General features: G+C 45.5%; 7 protein-coding genes across 7 annotated transcripts; 2 read left to right on the top strand and 5 right to left on the bottom strand.

The window, feature by feature from the left end:
• Window positions 1–387: 387 nt before the first annotated feature.
• Window positions 388–885, bottom strand: AOL_s00078g554 (uncharacterized protein; the record flags this gene model as incomplete). Its single annotated transcript, XM_011123817.1, has 1 exon — window positions 388–885. One exon carries the CDS (start codon window positions 883–885, stop codon window positions 388–390), a length of 498 nt encoding a protein of 165 aa, XP_011122119.1.
• Window positions 886–1073: 188 nt separating this feature from the next.
• Window positions 1074–1800, bottom strand: AOL_s00078g553 (uncharacterized protein; the record flags this gene model as incomplete). Its single annotated transcript, XM_011123816.1, has 2 exons — window positions 1074–1679; window positions 1771–1800. The coding sequence occupies 2 exons, from the start codon at window positions 1798–1800 to the stop codon at window positions 1074–1076; spliced, it is 636 nt and encodes a 211-aa protein (XP_011122118.1).
• A 1472-nt stretch (window positions 1801–3272) lies between these two features.
• AOL_s00078g552 (uncharacterized protein) lies at window positions 3273–6704 on the bottom strand (the record flags this gene model as incomplete). The annotated part of the gene is made up of 2 exons (XM_011123815.1): window positions 3273–5595; window positions 5638–6704. 2 exons carry the CDS (start codon window positions 6702–6704, stop codon window positions 3273–3275), a joined length of 3390 nt encoding a protein of 1129 aa, XP_011122117.1.
• Window positions 6705–7529: 825 nt separating this feature from the next.
• Window positions 7530–9092, top strand: AOL_s00078g551 (uncharacterized protein; the record flags this gene model as incomplete). The annotated part of the gene is made up of 2 exons (XM_011123814.1): window positions 7530–8223; window positions 8473–9092. 2 exons carry the CDS (start codon window positions 7530–7532, stop codon window positions 9090–9092), a joined length of 1314 nt encoding a protein of 437 aa, XP_011122116.1.
• A 787-nt stretch (window positions 9093–9879) lies between these two features.
• On the bottom strand, window positions 9880–10560 carry AOL_s00078g550 (uncharacterized protein; the record flags this gene model as incomplete). The annotated part of the gene is made up of 2 exons (XM_011123813.1): window positions 9880–10124; window positions 10230–10560. 2 exons carry the CDS (start codon window positions 10558–10560, stop codon window positions 9880–9882), a joined length of 576 nt encoding a protein of 191 aa, XP_011122115.1.
• Window positions 10561–12094: 1534 nt separating this feature from the next.
• On the bottom strand, window positions 12095–12818 carry AOL_s00078g549 (uncharacterized protein; the record flags this gene model as incomplete). Its single annotated transcript, XM_011123812.1, has 3 exons — window positions 12095–12216; window positions 12392–12657; window positions 12799–12818. The coding sequence occupies 3 exons, from the start codon at window positions 12816–12818 to the stop codon at window positions 12095–12097; spliced, it is 408 nt and encodes a 135-aa protein (XP_011122114.1).
• A 4584-nt stretch (window positions 12819–17402) lies between these two features.
• Window positions 17403–19104, top strand: AOL_s00078g548 (uncharacterized protein; the record flags this gene model as incomplete). The annotated part of the gene is made up of 3 exons (XM_011123811.1): window positions 17403–17739; window positions 17827–18199; window positions 18258–19104. 3 exons carry the CDS (start codon window positions 17403–17405, stop codon window positions 19102–19104), a joined length of 1557 nt encoding a protein of 518 aa, XP_011122113.1.
• Between the last annotated feature and the right edge of the window lie 196 nt (window positions 19105–19300).

Here is a 19300-nt window from a genome sequence, read left to right as displayed (position 1 = left end):
CGAGGGTTGCCAGAACGATAATCCCACCTTTTCCCCAACATTGCCCGTATACGTATGCGCTGTTTCACGTTTTTGATTTCTGATTGATTTTTAATTCATTACTACTTGGTTGATACCTACGGTTAAGCCCCTTTAAGCCTTTCCAGCGATAACCATATATATATATATGCGACGGAGTTAGTGCTTTTAACTATCGATCTGGAATTCACATTTTGTCTTTAAAGTTACCACCAAAAGTATTCTGTATCCTAATACTAGGCATTTTGTTTTTCGATATCTAGTTTCTGCCGCAAAATCTAGTTCATTCGTTATTTGTATTAAGGTTATATCGAACCTCTACATAGAAAGGTATCGATTCTATATTCCATTTTCCTGTCGATATATCGATTAAACTTCTTCAACTGTGAGGGGTCCAGAGGATCTTCCTCTCGCAGCCTCAGCCTCAACGATAGCCTCCATCCTCTCAAAGCTATCCACTCTCAAAATAGCACTCTCCCTATCTTTTACCGAACCTCTCCTCCCTCCGGCCCCCATATACTGTGCAGCGGCTGTGCTAGAACTCGCAAAGCTCGATGATCCAAAGTCTGAACCCTTTCTCGGACTACCATCCTTCATATATTCTTTATAAAAAGTCGAATTTTGTGCCGAGGACCTAGTTCCAAGCACCTCCGCTCTTGTGCTTTTACTCCTGTTCGCGCTGAATTTACTCCACCGTCTTCGCACTAGCGCTTTAAACGTCGGCAGACAGCAGACCACGACGCCAACTGTTTGTTCTAAGGTACCCCAGGCGTTAACAATACTGACGATTGGGGTGTAGTGAGCGGTGACGATATATGTGGTTCGACTAATTGATATAACGACCCCTAGGAACCCAACTGCGAACATTGCTGCAGCCGCATAAAACTTCTGTTTATTGTTCCTTTTTAAAACGTGGAGGAAAGAAAAAGGGAAGGAAAAAACTATTTTGAGAAGTCATCAGTAAAAAGACAGTCCTTGAAAAATATTGGAGGAAGAGCTTCCTTCACTGCAATGTGATGGTTTATAATTAATTAGGTTTGGACAGCCGGGGATGCCTAGAACATACTCAGAACTTCTGTCGAGCAATGTAGACTAACTGTAACGACAAACGCCCCCCTTGAAAAATACGCCAGACAATTCTTCTCCTTTGTTGGGTACAGATCCCAATTCAGCCCGATTGGATGACACCAAAAGAGATTTGCCGCCACCATCGTAATTCCCGCCGTAACTGTTAACACTGCAAGGCAATGCAGTGCAATTCTGTGCTTCGGAAGCGCAGACTGCGGTACTAGCTTGTAGTACAATACTATCAAATAGATCTTCACCCCCCACCAACTGAGATAGTAAGGAAACAATGATGCAAACAGAATCTTCAGTAAAGCTTTCAGCGGGCCGGGGGACATGACGTGGTAAGCTGACCGAGGGTCATTAACATCAGGGATGAGGTTCATATCGTCGAGGCCATTTTCCATTACCACCGTTATTGTATCAGAGAGATTTGCGAGGTATATGAAGAATATGGTGATAGATATAATCCAATCGCTGGCTCTCCATCGACAATTTCGGAGCTTATAACCTTCGAATCGAGCATTTCGGTTACGCATGTAGAAACGAAGAATAACGAATCCGGTTGCAATGGCGGCAAGAACCCATGATACTATCTAACAAATCATGGTTCCATTATTAGTATACAGCGTGCAAGTTCGATAAAATCAAATTTAATATTATTCTGAGAAAGGAATGGAAACTTACATTGACGACCAACGGCTTAACCGACAGCATAGCCTCTCCATTGAGTCCGTTAGGATTATTGCTTCGTTACAGTGTATATGACCCAGAAAATGGCTCCCTGGCCTAGAGATTTGTATGCGCGGGATTTTCTGCCAGTTCCGAGGTTGGGATTGTATTAATTTTGACGGCAGGTCTTAACCATAGATTTTTCGGTTGACTATATATATACGTATACGATGTGGCCGCGTGCCAACAGTATTGTGCTACTATAGCTTTAACTCTACTATAGCAGGTAGTCGCGATTGAGTTCTATCTGTAGTAACTATCGGGAACACATGTGCTTCACGTGAGAAGGTTTCGCGAAAAGCATTTATAAATACCGTCCTGTGTCGCTCGTAAAATTGGAAGGTTTAATAATCTCTCTTTACCTCGCAAATTTAAACTTTAAATTCACCACCATCGATGTCGACGCATGTCTTGGTCTAGCGTGCGGTCGACTAAACATCTCCACGATTGCTTGTGCCATGGTATGCATCTTAATATGTGAAAATCTTTTCTCTTTCAGTATATTAGGACAGATATTATGTATTAAAGACTTTAATAACCATAGAGAGCGTCTATAAAAACTGTTATTAACCTAAGTACAACTATACGGGTTGTATATATATATAACGTCCCATATATGCCAAAAGTTTCTACATTAAATAGAAAATTGCGCTTCCAAACTACATGTAATGATGATTTATTTTATGTTGAGCTAGTCACCTACTTAATTAATTAACCACTTACGTACTTTCAAAATGGACCGCGTCTGCAATATTATAAACTTAATTATATACTCTATTCGGCAGGGGTAATATTTCCTCTGCTAGTTTACAAACGATCATGTCGGTGTAAGAGCTTAGTATCAATCTAAAATAAAATAAAGTAAAATAGGAGCAAACGTCATCTGGGTAGGTGGGTATGAGATAAATCTAAAAGCTTTTGACGCATGTATTTCAGGACGCCAGACTTACCTAAGTACAGTAGGTATGTATTTTTAGAAAGAAGCCCGCCCCGTTTACAAAAGACGTCCTGATAAAGCCAACTTTGTCGCAAAATACATATAACAAATTTTGGAATCAAAATGCCTATCCCATATGCCGCTGACCTCAATGAGAAATCCGCACGAGATTATAGTAGTTGGGTCTACATACAATCCTAGCCTCGAATCCAACACAATAATCCACAGACTTAGAGATTTACAAGCTTACAAATTTACATGTTTCGGATATATTTCACGCCTACAAACTTAGATCCCATCGAAGGAAGCAGACACTTCGTTCACAGCAAAAACAACGGACTCAACCACAGCTCTCCCCGCCTAACCCGCACTGGATGATTGAATCATCAGATCGTCCGTATGTAACGGGTTAGGAAGGCTTTACTGGGCCGTCCTCTCCATTCAAAATAAAAAAACAAAAAACGAAAAAAAACGAAAAACAAAAAGAAATAAATAAAAACCGCCACCACCCCCCGACGCACTACCAGAGGTTCACCCTCCCCACCCCATCCATCTGGTAGTCGTCCAACATCCACGTCAGACCCCCACAGTCGGGCTTGTACGCCAACAAACCAAGCACCGACGACCTCGCCACCCCTTCCCTCACCCCCTCCCAAATCCCCTCCTGACTCCTCCTCCAAACTTCATCCCCCTCCCACAACTCTCCTCTCAACGACACCCACCTCCCCAGCCCCGGAGCACGGTCGTTATGTGGCGGAGATCCACCGGACCTCGCCACAAACACCGTCTCCTCACCCCCCCTCGCCAATGTCACCCTCAGACATGGCCTCTCCTCCTCCAGCACCTTCTTCAACTCCCCCTCCTCCACCCCTGGCTGGTGTCTCAGGATCAGCTCCCTAAGGCTGCATCCTTGCCACGGATATGGGATACCCCGTAAGGGGCGCGACGAAATCTGCCCCGGAGTGGAAGGCTGGCCTGACAGTTCAAGGCCGCAGATCATCCGACACGAGGTAAGCACGCATCGCATGCTCACGTCGGTCAAATTGACCCCGCCTCGAACGGCCACCCCTACGAGATCCGGGCACAGCTGAATCAGCTTACAGAAATCGTCATCCACGATATCCAGCTGGCCCCCCCTCACCTCCAGGTACACCAGGCTCCTACACAACCTGACATCCCCGCTCACCCTCTCCAGGATCCTCGCCGCAGCGCCGGTTTCCGTTGCAACAACAATCAGTTGCGTAGTGTCATCTGGAATGGGAACCAAGGGCTCCCACTCGGTGACAACCACAACTTGATCGTCATCGCCGCCGTCCTCAGCTGGCAAGACCTTCTCAAAGTCGGAAGGATCATCAAACTCAAGGAGATCGACGCCTTCCCCTACGATCTGGTCCTGCTGGCCTCGGGCAGGCCCCCATTGCTGCAACTCCCCATCCAAATCCTCCCCCTCCCACGCTATCATTTCCTCCTCTTCCTCGTCTTCCCGAATCCGCAGCTTCCCCCGAAGCTCGGCCACCTCCCCCTCTAACCTACTGATCATCCCCGCCATCCGGACCACCTCCCTCCGGTCCGCCTCCCTCTGATGGCTCAACCGCCGAATCTCCTCCTGCATGCTGGATATCACATCCAACAGCCCCTCCCTCCCCTCTTCGGTTTTTTGTTTTGAGGAGTTGTCCTTCTCCCCACCAGAGAGCGGTTTAACGTCACTCTCTGGCGCGACGAGTTTTTTAACGAGGTTTTCTTTCCTCTCAAGGGGTTTACCGTCGCCCAGGCAGACTGGTTTGTTGAGGAGGTTTTCCTTCCCCCGAACGCCCAACGCCTTCTTCACCAACTCATTCCCAGGCACATGCCACCTCGGGATGTCCCCAGCAGGTCCAGTTGACTCTACCGGGATGAGCGGATGCCCAGTGCCCGACAGATAACTAGACTCGCTAGGGACATCCCGCTTACCGTACTCGAAAATGGTCCCCAGAGCCTCCACCACCGCCTCGTACACCACGCCTACCCCCACAAACTTTGCCACTGCCGGAGCGACCGGCCCCACCCAGACCTTGTTCAACAAGTCAACTGCCTCCTTGCGGGAAACAGTTGGACTCGTATTCCAAGGGTAGGTGAACGTCTCCCTCCCAATCCGTACGTAAACAAAATCGAACTCTGCAGAAACTCGAATCATCTCACCATCGATTCGAAATTGTCTGCAATAAAATCCGTTGTCTACTGGTGATTTAAACTCTTCGACCTCCATCGGCTGACCGTGCATCGGTGATGATCTTCCAGATCCGCATCGCCCCCCGTGAATCGGGATATTTCCATCCGGGTTAAACGGTTTATTAACATTCCCATCATATCCAGAATGATTGTCATCATCATTACTGATAACAAGCGAGATAGGCTTCTCATTTGCGGTTATTGGGGCATCTGGGGGCAATCCAGTGTAAGTATCTGCGTCAATTTTCCCTTCCCTAATCAAAAACTTCAGCCTCTCTTCGAGGTGATCGTAGGCGAGATGTAGCCTGGCTCTCAAATCCATCTCAGTAATGGATGGACAATCAATTGTAAGGCTGTCAACGGATACTCCTTCTCTTTTACTACGGGCGAGCCGGTCTCGAACATAGCGGTAACGTTCGTCTTCTTCCTGGATGTGATCAACGAGCACGATGCGTTGGCGAGAAACTGGATCGCGAGTTATGTATATAACACGAATTCCTACCCCAGAGGAGCGCTCAAATACCGGGAACCTTTCTTCCCTGTCTTCCGTATTTTCTGTAGCTATAGATACATCGTCATCGTCATCATAGGATGCATCAAAACCATAACTTTGACGATCAATGAAATCATGAAAGCTATTGCCATTGGCAGCGTAAATATCAGGCTTCTCCTAAAACCTAATAGATTCGGCCATTTCGGCTGAAGATCTGAAATCCTCGCATGGATCATCGTTAACATCAACATCGGAATTTTTGCTGTGTAGGCCATCAACAATGACGCTAAACCTCACAGCGGCTATTTCGTGATCGGGATCATGGATTTCTTTATCAGAGAGAGGATGTTCACTAAATCCATCGACTCCATCAGCAGGATGAGGTCGCTTTTCACATTTATTGTCAGCATCTTCCCCACGCCTTTGATGTTTGTAACCTTTCCGTTGGACCAAGATGTGAGCAGCTGATTCCTTGGAATCATCACACACATAGTTTGGAAAAATGGGGGAAAATTTGTCAGCAGCCGAAGTTTGAGAGCTATAGTGGTAAACAACTTTCTGCTGGTGCACCGAAGAGACCCATGTTGTAGGATTAATGTAGCTTCCGTGCTGGTGATCAGTCCACATGACGGTTTCGGGAGGGACTCCTTTCATAGTTTCGAGGAAGACGAAACAGTCCTTTTCAGCAGATGTGATTTTCCAGCTCGTAGGAGAATAGCGAAAAGTTTGAGGCGTAGTAGCCATACCCTCGGTTCGAGATCGGGGTCCCGGAGGACCCGCAACTTCGGATAGGGGAGCGCCGTCGTCGTTCCCAAAGGCGAGGAGAGAACCACCGGCTTTAATAGAATCGAGTTTCCAAGAAGGGAATTTCAAATCGAGAGCAAGATTTTCGAGAGTGTCGGCAGAAAGACGATGGGGTGGCTCTGAGTTCAGGAGGGATAATTCGCTGTCGTGACAAAGAACAGACTGTTGCAAATGCTTCCTGACATATTCAGTTGCGTTGACAAGAGCAGGAACAGGGTCGAAATCTTCTGGGAGGGAAATCGTCGAACAGCTCGAGTTAGAGCTCTTAGTGTCGACCGTGATATTTTCGATTCCCATGTTGTGTTTGATCTCAGTAAGCTTGATGCGTTTGGAAAGTGGTATGTTGCTTGGAGCAGTCTCCGAGAGACCGGATAATGGGTTTTCGAGAACGACTTTCTCGCACCTGGCAGCAGAAGCCGCAGCAGAATGTGACGATTGCGACGACATCTCGGATAAGTGATGAAACTAGCGGGACCATCGCAATAAAACGCGTCAGAAGCAGCTCCTTTCGATAGAGGAAGATGATATAGTCTTGGGGCCAGACTTGATTAGTAACTTACTTTGCTCAACTAAAGTCTTTAATGGTGGTGAAATTCAAAGGTCCCAGACGGATTTAGGAAGCAAGGAAATTCACAAGAAGTCTAGGTCTGAATCTAACAGACAATTCTTTAGAGCAGCAGAGACTATCAAAAAGCACAAAGAAGTGGTGGGCTCCCTGTGATTGGTTTGGTGAGGCTTGAAAGGGCTTGAGATCGGTTTTGGTGCTTGTGACGGCTTAAAGGCTGGCTTTTTATTGATAGAAGTCTGAGCTGAAGCTGAAGATGGTGAGTGAAGTGAATAGAAGAGGGAAGGGAGGAAAGAGTACGGGGAGGGGCTCTTTAAAGATAAAGGACCTCAGAGTAGTGCTCAGCAACGGGATTCCACACTCTGTATACGTAGGTAACACTTGTTGCCATAGCATCAGTGATGACATTCAATTCAGTGTAGTGACTTCGCCATGACCTTCTAGCAGCTTCTGTATTCATCTATTCACCGTTCCTCTACCGACTCTGTTTTCATTGAGTGTCTGCGTTGTCAACTTGTCACATTGTCTTTCTACCCAACGTCCTCCCATCTTCATCCTCTTAGCAACGTTTTCCCCATCAATCACCACCCCGTCTCCATTCTCATCCAGTTTTCCCACGTCCAATCATAGCATCATCACCGTAGACACCATCACAGCCTTTCATCCATTGAACTATTATACTCATCGTCGCCATTGTTACCATCGCCATGGCTTCTATCATCAACGTCAACCGCCCTAAAAGGTTCTCAGGACCCCGTCCCCGTGCCTGCAAGTACTTCTCAAAAGGTCAATGCACCCGCGGCAACTCTTGCCAGTACTACCACGAAACTCCATCAACAAACAGCTCCCCCGGTCTCCGGACAATTGAAATAGACCTTTCCGATCTAGAGTCTCTCAACTCCGCTGAGCTTGAAGCCTTCAATCTCGAAGATGATGGTCCTATCAGTCTCTCAGAATTACACCCAGAGTCAATAGCCTACAAAAAATACCAACACCCACCAACGCTGTCGACCCAGATCCTAAACTTTAAGGATCAAAAGTCCTACAGCAAATCCCGTTTGACTCCGGCATACACACATCTTCAATTCGGTTCTGGGTTTCAAGTTACAGATAGTCATATTCAAGACCTTCTTTCTTGCCCATCTATGTTGAAATCTTTGGAAGTTTTTGTGATAAAGGGCGTTGATGGGAGTATCACCACTACTGGGAAAGGGAAGAAAAAGAAGAAGATAGTAATAGATCCAAAACCAATTGAGATCTCGAATGAACCCCTGATTACTGTCATTCGACAATTGCGCTGTTTGAGGGTACTTCATCTAATTGGGTGTACTAAGCTTGACGATTATGTTTTCAAAGCTATCGCTCAAAGCTGTCCAGACCTCATGGAGCTAAAGCTAACTGGTAAGTTTTTTCTTTCCTCCGAGAAGCCTTTCGCATCCCTAGGCCCGTTCCTAGTCTCGAGGCCAGATGCCAGCATACCAGACCCGTTCCTTGCACTCTCAACCCTTCTGGACTGAACTACATACTTCCAATTCCTGGAATCGTTGCCAACACGTAAAAAAAATCCAACATCCTCAAACCAGCAAATCCCTGCGACTCGCTTCCCAATCCAGCGATCTCAACCTCGCTAACGAAGTTCGCGTTACACAGGCACGCCAACCCACCCAGGCAACCTCACAGCTGCCAGCCCCGTCTATATCGTTACAAAGGGCCCTGCCTATCTCCCCTCCATCCGCCAAATCCACCTTCAAAATCAGGCCATTCACTCCGAAGGCATAACACTACTATCCGATGCCCGACCACTCGCCAACATTCTCGAGGGCGTCCAATCCACCCTCCCAAACAAGGGGGCCGGTTTGACCCTCACCAGTCTAGAAGGTATCAGGGTTCACCACAGCAGTTATGTTGTGGCCCTGGGGGAGAAGAAACTCAAGTTCAAGGAGTGCTTCGCCCCGAATTGGGATGTAAACAAGGGCGAGCAGCCGAATGAGGAGGCTATCGAGAAGTTGTTGGCGGGGGCCAAGGAGCTCCCGGGTTTCTGGGGGGAACTCGAAGAGTCCGCAAAAGAGGCGAAGGTCAAGAGAGGGGAGGGAGGGGCAGAATGGGGGGCTGACGACCACTCAGAGGAGGGGGAAGGGGAAGACGGTATCCACCATGTGGAGATCGTCAAGGGTGGGGAGTCCGAGAGCCAAAAGCTCTCGGATAACCTCATCCTCGATCTCACGGATGCAATTAAAAGATTGCATCGGGATATCGCAGATCTTGTCTAGTTCCTCCTTCTCTTTTCTTCCTTTTTACCATCCCCACCTCCGCCAATACTACTACCACTACTGTTACTACTATTACTGTTACTAATATTAATACTAAAACTACTATTACTATTGCTGCTCCTGTTCCATTGCTACCATTCCTCCACCACTATTATTATTGGCCTTGTTGTCACCGCTATTTCGGGGAGCCGATGGTGTACCCGCGATCTAGAATGTAATCATACCTTAGTAGGCAACCTGAGCCACCGTTAGATTTGGTTTCGATTCTGGAGATAAAACCAAAAAAAAACCCTAATCAAAACTCCTAAAATGAACGACATACCCAGCCCCCCCGAGTTTTGCTGCTTTTTTTATGAATAATCGTGCAGGTGCGACAATATTCGTGGTATATAGCGGAGCGGCCCTTCCCACTGAAGCAGCTTGTGGAAATCAAAGAGTACTAGTAGTAGGCTTTATGAGAATCCGTCTATAGATCAGGTCACCACGAACTGGAACTAGGTACGGAATCCTCGAGCCTATATTATATCACAAAGAATATTAATAATTCTTCGAAATGGAGAAGTTAACAGAACGACCTTATCTCGTAAACCAGAATTAATTGCTGCTGCGGAACGACCCTGACCTGAGGTCTGGGTTTGATTCATTAAAATATTTAAGCACAATAAATACATAACTACTTTAAAAACATTAAACAGACTAAATCAAAGAACAAGAGCTTAGGGGAGAAAAAGAATCCGGTTAAAACAGACCGGAAAGGGGTGTAAGAGATAGAGCCTTGGTGGCTCTCTCAAATACTTTGGAGCTTAACAGTCCTAGGGATAAAATTTCCCTTATTTGAGTAAACGGCGTGAAGGGCAGGAGCCCGGACCGAGGCTGGTTTTGAAACCGAGCCTGAAGATGTTCTCTCATCAGGAGTAGCAGCTGGTCGGGTCTTCTGAAGAAGGCGGCGGTCGTGAGAGAAGGCACAACGCTTGCCTGGGAACTTGCAGCTCCCTTTGTTTCTCAGATATGGACAGAAGATGTCTTTCCTGCCTATCCCCAAAATTTTAACGCGTTAGTAAATTCACTACCACGCACGAGGGGGGAATCCCATGCATTTTGAAAAAAATATGTGATTATCTGTCAGAAAGAACTTACGCTCAACTTTGGGCTTTCCGTGTCCAACTTCCCGAGAGGGTCCTTTTCCATGGCTCGGGATGGCATTCTGGACGTTTTGCAAGGCGATCTGGAGACTATAGTCCCGAGGAATGACCAACGGCGGTTCAAACGCCATGGCCCATTGATATGGAGTATAGCCTTGGAGGCGTTCCGTAAAAAGGCCCTGAGGCATGGCGGAGGGGGCAAGGGGAAAATTGATCCGCGTCGGCGAAGAGGAAGAAGACGGGATATCAGAAGAGTGAGTGTTGTCACTAGACACGGCTCTCTCGGAAATAGCGCCAAAAGTCTCGATTCTAGGGCCACAAAGCATTATGGCTATTGGAAATACGTTATCCTGCACAAAGCTGAAATACGAGCAGTTTGTTGACGGTTTAAGATACAAATTTAAGCTAAGTTCGCGTTCGAGATGGATTCAGCGGGAGGAGACGCGTGGTAATCGTGAGAGGAAGTGAGCCAGGAGGAAAATGTAGGGAGGGAAGAGAGAAAGAAAAGAATTGATAGAGGATATAAAAGGGAAAGAATTAAGGCTGCTGAGACTGATTGCTTAAGCATGCCTTTACAGCAGAGTCGTCTTGAGATCGAGGCACAGCTCAGTCCGGTACGAGGCTGCGCGAGGGGCATTCATCATCTTCAACACAACAACACATTTGGTGCATCAAGTTGTTCAATTTCCAACACGACGATTTTCCCGTTTAAGCCACCCGACTACCCTCAGCTTGCCGAAGCGTTTTAATACAAGACTACCGACTACCGTTACACAGTTTCCGCCACACTAACTATGTGCCACATTTACGGCCATTCACACCAGCCACTCACCTCACACAGCACTAAGCTTCCTTGTTAGCGCTACGTAGCTACGAAGCTCACCAGTGCAGTGCAGATACGATATAGGTATAGCGATTATACACAAGTTTTCAGCATTGTGCACTTTCACATAATTAAAGTTAAGGTTTGATCGCGGTTTGGGTGCGCTGTTCTTACAGCGTTGGGATTTTCACTTGCGCACCTTGCCGGAGACTAAGTCTCGCCCAGAGCCCGCGGGCTATTTATATATCGGGAACGAATGATACGGAAAGAAACCTCAAATGAAATTGGTTGGCGATACTAGACTATACTATCACGCCACACAAAGACCTATTGCCTGCTCTCAAGAGATCCTAACAAGCTTCGTCGACATGCATCGACAAGGTGTTCTATCCAAAATCCAAAACCGAACAAAAAAAATAAAAGCAGAACCGTATCCTACACCGCAACCCAAGCACAAAAGAGATAAGTAAAAGAAAAGGGTATGACCGAAGCTAAAGAAACCAGACTAAAAGCGGCAATAGACAGATATACCCCAAGAAACCAGAAGAAAAGAGGCGGGCTTCAAAAGATAATATATAAACGGAAACAGACAAGGAAGAAGAAAAAAAAAGAATATAATCCAGGTATCGTAAACGGAAATAAAGAAGGCGGTTCGAAGAAGAAAAGTATAAGGAAGCCCAGAGGACCGAATGCCGTCGTCGATAGCCGATTGAGCTCGAGGACGCTAGTAAAGAAGAGAAAAGTACTTATACAGAGAGTGAAGGGAAAGGACCCGGGGCCCGGGGGCACTAGAGAGAAAGCGCACTCGAACCAAGGAAACTATAGCATCGTGCTCCTCCTAGCCAAAGTTGTTTGTTTTGACTGAATGGAAGAAACGAGAACAGGACATTAGCGGTAATTCTTTCCTACATCTGCATCTATGACTTCTTCCCCATGGCGTCTATGGTGAGGGATAGATAAATTTATATGTGTAAAATGGTAGAGTGAGTGTGTAAATGGGTGAATTGTGAATGGGTGGGCTGGGTGGGACTGGGAGGTCAAACTTGGAATGTTGTGTTGCCGTTAGACGAGCACCGGTCAATAGCATAGTGGAACGCGGACAGTTCTCCTGCCTTGAGAGACTCCGCTGGCTTTTCAAGATAGAAGCTAAAAAAGACAACTATTCCACGATTTTTTTGATGTCAGTTATCATGAGGCTCAAGTTTATATAAAACCGGGTCTGCCGTTTGGGATATCTTGCATTGCACTTGGTGTCCAATCAATCCCGTCGATGCCGACAGTCGATAAACTCTCCGCAACACAGCGGGGTAATTACAAAAAGGATTAGAACTTACTGCTGTCCGTGCTATCTCTTCTTGTGCTTCTGAAAGCAATAGATTTCTTCTCAACCGATGCCTCTAGACCAAACTTATCGAGTATAGCTGCTGCAACTTCGGCGGTCCTCTTGACGACGTAGAAGTTCAGTCGTGGATAGAGTTCCGAGTAGCAAAGGTACTGGTATGAGAAAGGATCTCGACTGCTGCTTGTCGACCACTCTCCATCGTATAGGAGGAAATTGCAGTACTGATTGGAAGTGAGGACCTTGTTAAGGTCTTTGAGGCTATATTTCGAAATTTTTTGAAGGTTAGTAAGTTTCGTCCGATGTTAAGACAGTAGTGGCTAATCCAGGCCTACTCCGACCAATCGGCTGGATAAAGAAAATTTTAAACCTCAGGCGTGACTCAAAACACAAACACCATACCTGTTAACTTCAACGAGCATTTTTGTGGTATATTTTGCAAACAATATTAAAACCTTGTCGGTATATTTTCATATGACTCTGGGTCGATTTTTTTTTTAAAGAATGGTCGGTGGTTTGCCGGAGTTACTTTGTGGAGCTGGCGTTTTCTGCAGATAATAGTAAGAATGGGGTACAAAGAGAGACTGGTAGCCAACGGTTTATATAAATCCTTGGAGCTTTTTAGTTTGCTATAATTACTTGCATATGGGTATACATATACCAATGCCGCATATAATCCCCTCTTCGAAGCTATGCCTCACTTAAGTTAGCAAGGGCTAAAAGTTTCCCTTACAAACAGGTACACTAATCTCTCCTAGTCCCCCTTCTAGAAAACGGCCGAACGCAAAATTTCCTCAAGGTACACATCATGTAACGCTATTTTTGCTGTCCTGTTTAGTCACAAAGTTGTTTTGCCAGCAAATGTTGAGTACCTTGATCAAGGGCCAGTATATGGCCACCCCTGCTGGTTTTCCTCTAACCTATTTTCCCCGATTCGATGATTTCGACCCGAGAGGTTTCCATTTCTGTCACGAACGAATAATATAGCGCCGGGTGTTCGACCTTGAAGCGTATCTGGTGTTTATAGTACTCAGCCACGTGGTCCGTCTACGAACGGAGGTTATGGAGATAGTATATGAGCAGGCTGGGATCACAACCGAGGCCCGGTTTCATCTTTTTTTTTTCTTCCCATCCTAAGTAAAAGCAATATTACAGTATTCGGTTAGAAGAAAAATATTTTCTCGTGGCGTTTATTTAGGATCTGGGTGCGGCTTTGACCTTGTGGCTTGCAGATGTCGAGTGAAAATGAGCACGAAGCAAAACCTGTGAACCATGGTTTCCGTACCGGAAATCCTCCGATTTGGTGTGCCATTTTGCTTTTCAGATCTGAAACTTCACATCCCCAGGGTCCATACCTCAAATTTGTTTGGTCAATTGGCGGATGACATCAGCGTGTCTCGATATTGTCTTAATGCATTACGGGTAGATTAGTGTAATCGCTTCCCGTAACTCCAGGGCACTCCGCAATGGAGATATTATCTGGGGATTTCACATGCACGTGAAATTAACTTTTAACCTTGCAAAGTGGAGACCACTTCATTTTGAATGTTTTCTTAAACATCACCAACATCTGCCGACCACGTAAGCGCTTTAAGGGTCCTGAAGTTACATTTTGTGAATGTCCATTGCATTTTCCATTTCATGCTAGCCATAGCGCTAGTTTATATTTCATTGTGGATACACCAGGATTATTGTGTCTTAGATCTTAGACAGTAAAACAAGCACTCAACGGTTTTCTAAAAAAAGGGTAGCTTCTCGTTAGTGGACGCTTATCCGTGAATTAATCTTCACCCAGATCATCGATCTGCATCCAACATCATGTTCAAATAACGGCGGCTCAATGCATAAAAAACATCAATCTTCCACTTCCAACCTCCCAGGCGCAATTAGGGATGGTCTTCATGTTAATGTTCTCATGCTTCAAATATAGTAATAGAGCTGCAATTCAAATCTGAACACTCGACTCTTAAGCTCGCGATACACTTAATTGATCAACTATTATGGATCGTAGGGGAAGATTTGGCAGCAGCCCACGGCATCATGATGGTCAGTAGCCTCGAATCTAACGTGACAGCACACTTCCTTGTAGAGAGATAGGACCCTGCATATAGCAATCATGGCCAGCTGTTCCTGGCTACTACAAATATTTCTTGGCCATTCATCTCGGCGTCCCTAAATACAACTTCTTTTTTCTCCAATAGTAAAAACATGCATACGCCAATACTGCAGTCAATACACAACTTAGGAGCCCTTCCACGTCTAACGGAGAAACCTAGGTAGAACCAACAAGCCATAGTCCACCCTAGTTACTAATAAGGAAATTATTCCGGCGATCTGGTCGACAGTTCGCTACGATATAAAATCCTATGATCAGTTTGAGACCCAATACCAAGGACTGCGTTGGTTTCATGATGTGTTCACATAAATCCGAAGCCACGGCTTATGAGGCGAAGTAAGCTGTAACAGCGAAGCCAGGTTAAAAGAGACCCGGGCGCAGTTGTTTCGACGAGTTTGGCGGTGGCTAATCAGTCTGTCTCGTCTGATTCGGAGCCCACTTCCTAACCGAGTTATCGCTTACGATTTGCAAATCCGGTGTAGTCATCGATTCTTGGCGACGGATGGCGGTCTTGGGCGTCATATCGACGTCTGGTGGCCGTTGGTGCTAATCAATAAAAGAGGTGGCAAAGTGGATACGCAGGAGACGGCAAGTATTCGTCATCATTGGGACGAATCTGCCGACTGCCTTGATTTCTTTCCAATAGTTCTTCGTATTATACCTATCCCGTATTTGCCTCCACTATTTGAATAATCCGCCACGGCCGGCGTATGGATCCAGCTAGGTGGTGTGACTTTGGTACATTTGTATGTTTTAGGGACGTTTTTCTTGCATTTCGGTTCCATTTTAATCATATAGATATGCGAACCTTCGGATACAGAGGGATTTACAATTGATTCGCGCCTGATGCGAAAATGCAAGTACTCTCCTATATAGAGACTGACACCACCATATATCATATCAACACTTTTCAAAGATTTAAACTCAAAGGGAGCTGACAATTACCATTAGCATTACTTCTCATCAGCATGGGAAACTGATCCCAGGCTAACGTGTGTCTAATATTCCGTTTAAGGCTATACAGATGTGTAGAGTGCGTAGGTTGGGTGAGGGACTATATCACCATGGTCCGGACCTCATGGTCGCTGCTGACGGTCGATTCATCCTTAGCTTCGGAGCTCCATACTTTGCACCCCAGCAGGTTTAACATATCGTAGGCATATGAAATTCCCCCATAATCTTAATCATGATATCAAAAGCTCGTCTTTGCTGAATAGTATAGCAAGCAACTAGAACATGACTAGCCATCCACTGAATAGCTTAATACACTAGAGAGTAAGGGACTTATCCAATAGTGGTCTCATAGAAACGAATGATAAATTGCATTAACTGTAGATTTACATAGATTGATATGTTTTTGGAGACCTAGGGGCCTCAAGGATTCGATATATAGTTTTTCGATTAAGATCAGAAGCTCATCTTCGAATCCTTTTGCAAACTTTCAGGCTTTCGTCCATTGACAGACGCAGTATTCTAGGACCGATATATAGAGCGTCGTCGAGGAAATATACAACATACTCAACGCATTTTATAATTAGTCTGCGTTGCCTCACGGGACATATGCAGACACGAAGATTTGGCAAGCCAATGTATGGATCTGATACTATTAGCTGTTGTTAGGATCGGGGTGCAAAATTCTACTTTAATCTTGTGTGGGGCCATTCTTATGCCTCATAAGGGATCGTAGTAAGAGAGCACTTTCGGTCTAAGTATTGTTCTCCGTTTTGTTCTTCCTGCTAGTTAACATATTGAGCGGTGATACCGTAGTTTGCGATCATTGTTATGCCAAAAAAGCGCTAATTTCACACAGAACCCTCCCATATTTAGGTAGGAGACATAAGGAACCCCTGTGTTATTATGAGGTTTATTGTTATAAGACTGAATATGAGCGAAACCTCTTTCTCGGCTTACAACTAGCTTTTTTCTCAACCCCCAATTACTCGACGAACATATAGTTATTATATGGCGATAAGAAACCCTGAAGGATACTTGTACGTACCGGAGGAACGGGGATCCACGCGTGGGAAAATGGGTAACGAAAATAATATTTGATATGTTGACAAGGGCATGGGTATGCATTTGCTTTGAAAGTCTCGGTTGTGGCCGACACCTCAATCGGAATCCAACCCCGCTAGTCTTTAACCCCAGTACTTATCAAAACCGACCGGCCAGGGTTACATGTGAGGGTTTCCCTCATGGTCTGATGCCAGTTCCTTACTTTAATTATAATAGACGGCCAGAAGCGTTGTACGTTGTAACACGAATGTGTTGTCATGAAAAGCACCTTTGTAGCCATGTAGAGCTTTAAACTAGGGGGCGGTACTGTGTACTACACAGAGTATATACAGAATCAGGACCATTGAGCACGGCTCAAGGAACCAGGCGTGATATGCTTCGAAATGGCGTGGAAAGAAGACATCGGCTATCACGGATCCGACATTGACTGCTCCACAACATCTGTCTGCAGCGTTTTAGATTTAGCCGCTAAGCTTATAAGCTATGAGAACCCGAACAATTCCTAGACCCACGTCCACCAATAGGCACTCATCCCCAGCGCTTGCGGCACAGCAAATCCTAGACGTTGAGTTCGCCACTTGCACATATTCCTGCGTGAAAAATGTGGGACCCCGCTCCTTGTTTACTTCCTGGCATTGGGTGTTCCGATTTAAGCCATTTGCAATATTGGATACCTCCCTTCTCTCACCGCTCGCACTCAAGGGACACACGTACATCAAACACCTATACGAACGCTAATTTCCCAAGGATACAGCCCCTCCTTAAAATTTTGCGTCGAATCCAAAGACGTTGTCGACTTCTGATCTTAAAGCAACCTTACCACCTGAAGTTACGCCTTTAAACGAGATATCAAGTTACGCCAAAAAAGCAGAAAATGTTGAACACCCCAGAGGAACTAAAGGATGAAATCGTGTCCTATCTCTCGCTCGAGGATCTCAAAATACTTCGGATGGCGTTAAGAGAATTCCATCATTCAGCTTCGCAAGAACTATTTGTGAAAAGAAGCAAATCACGATTGGTTTTGAGGGGAGGAAGTGACAAAGAGCGTGGATTTGAAACAGCTGCGACCAGAGCTGAACCTGCCGTTGGAACTCCGTCCTGGAAACATAAACCCGTTGAATTCTGTCGATTAAAGTCATACCTCCCGTCTATTCTCCCAATCGCGAAATACTTTAAGGTCCTTGACTATGCACCGGCATATTGGGATGCTGGTACGTACTATTCGCAGTTTCAGCCGGAGTAAAACTTTACTCTAAACCCGAGTCAACAACTAACTACTACCGTCTGAATCCATCTAGACCTTCTTAGCGTTCGAATTGGAACCTATTCGGGCGAAGAAGAAGGATTCTCTTACCCTTGGTCATACAGCCTAAATGACTGGGAGGAAGAATCAGGTTTTCATAGCGAAAATGAAGATGAATACGATGAGAATGGCCCTCCAAATGTCGACATCTGGGTCAACAAACCATATACTGTCCCGGATCGTTATACTAAAAATCAGAAGAGGATAGATGCTGCCGTTTTTTTAGAGAAATACGTTAAAGAACAGGAAGAGAAATTCGAAGAGTCTCTAGAGGCTCTAAAACAAATAGTTTCAGCTCTACCACCGCTAAGGGTTGTTATCATTGATCACTGGTATTGCCACAGGCTGAGAGACGTTATTTTTCACTGGTATGGAAAAATACAGTAACCGTTTTACAAGCGAATGGTTCTTTAACCAGAATAATAGGGGTGAATTTAGAGAGACTTTCACAACGAGGATGAGACGGCAAGAACGTCACCTATGGCGTAACTACCAGACATTGATCCCGATCCTTCGTGATTCAAAACAGCAGCCTCCGGCGATTGTTCTACGTAACCTCCCGATGTACCCGTTTGTCAGCAGCAACATGAATCCGACGCTTCTAAATACGAGCATCTCCGTGATGAACAATCTCCAGCGACTACGGATCGACTTGAGTATTAGTGGGGAAATGCCGAGCTCTTGGGATTCTGATGTGGTTCCAGGGACCCTTTATAGGTTCTTTGATTACTGTAAGGAATCTCTTAAGAGCCTTAGGTTCGAATTCCGTAATGAACGCAAAGCTTTGCGTAACTTCTTTGGTGGGGGAAAATTCAAACCAATAGTTTTTTCAAAACTGGAGGAGCTATTGATAGAAGGTATCACTCTGCCGGGTACAGATCTAGAGCAATTAATAAAAACACAAAAGAGTCTCCGATGCCTTTGTCTCTATAAGGTGTCCATCTGTGAGCGGGCTTACGACTGGCAAAAGTTTTTCGACGACATCATAAATCCAACGAAAATTGACAGGGTGCATCTTTATCGTCTTTGGCGTGGTGCAGGAAACGATAACGATCCTGAGGGTGTTCTACCATACGATTTTTCGAACGGGCCGCCCGAACACGACCCAGTCCCCAACCTCAAAGTGAATGGATGGAGAGAAGTTCCAGTAAAGAAGTATTATCGGTTGATGGGTACAGCGGGTTCCCCATTAGTTAGAGAAAAGTCCGCATTTAAATGTTTTAACCCCAAAGGCGATCTTGTATCCGTCATGATGGATGATTATTATTATTAGTACTGTCAAGATGAACGGCCGTTGGGGTCCTAAAAACTCTGAGAGCAGTGTTTCATTTTCTTACTAGGGCATATTTTTAACCACAAAATCAGAACCTCGTAGCGTAATCGATCGCGAAATATTTACATCGTTGCAGCTAGATATGCTAGAATAAATGCCAAGACATGCGGAGCTGGGATCACCTCGCCCGGTTTGA

Source organism: Orbilia oligospora (assembly GCF_000225545.1).
Source record: "Orbilia oligospora ATCC 24927 unplaced genomic scaffold scaffold00078, whole genome shotgun sequence".
NCBI classification, from domain to species: domain Eukaryota; kingdom Fungi; phylum Ascomycota; class Orbiliomycetes; order Orbiliales; family Orbiliaceae; genus Orbilia; species Orbilia oligospora.
This window is presented reverse-complemented; position numbering and strand designations above follow the sequence as displayed.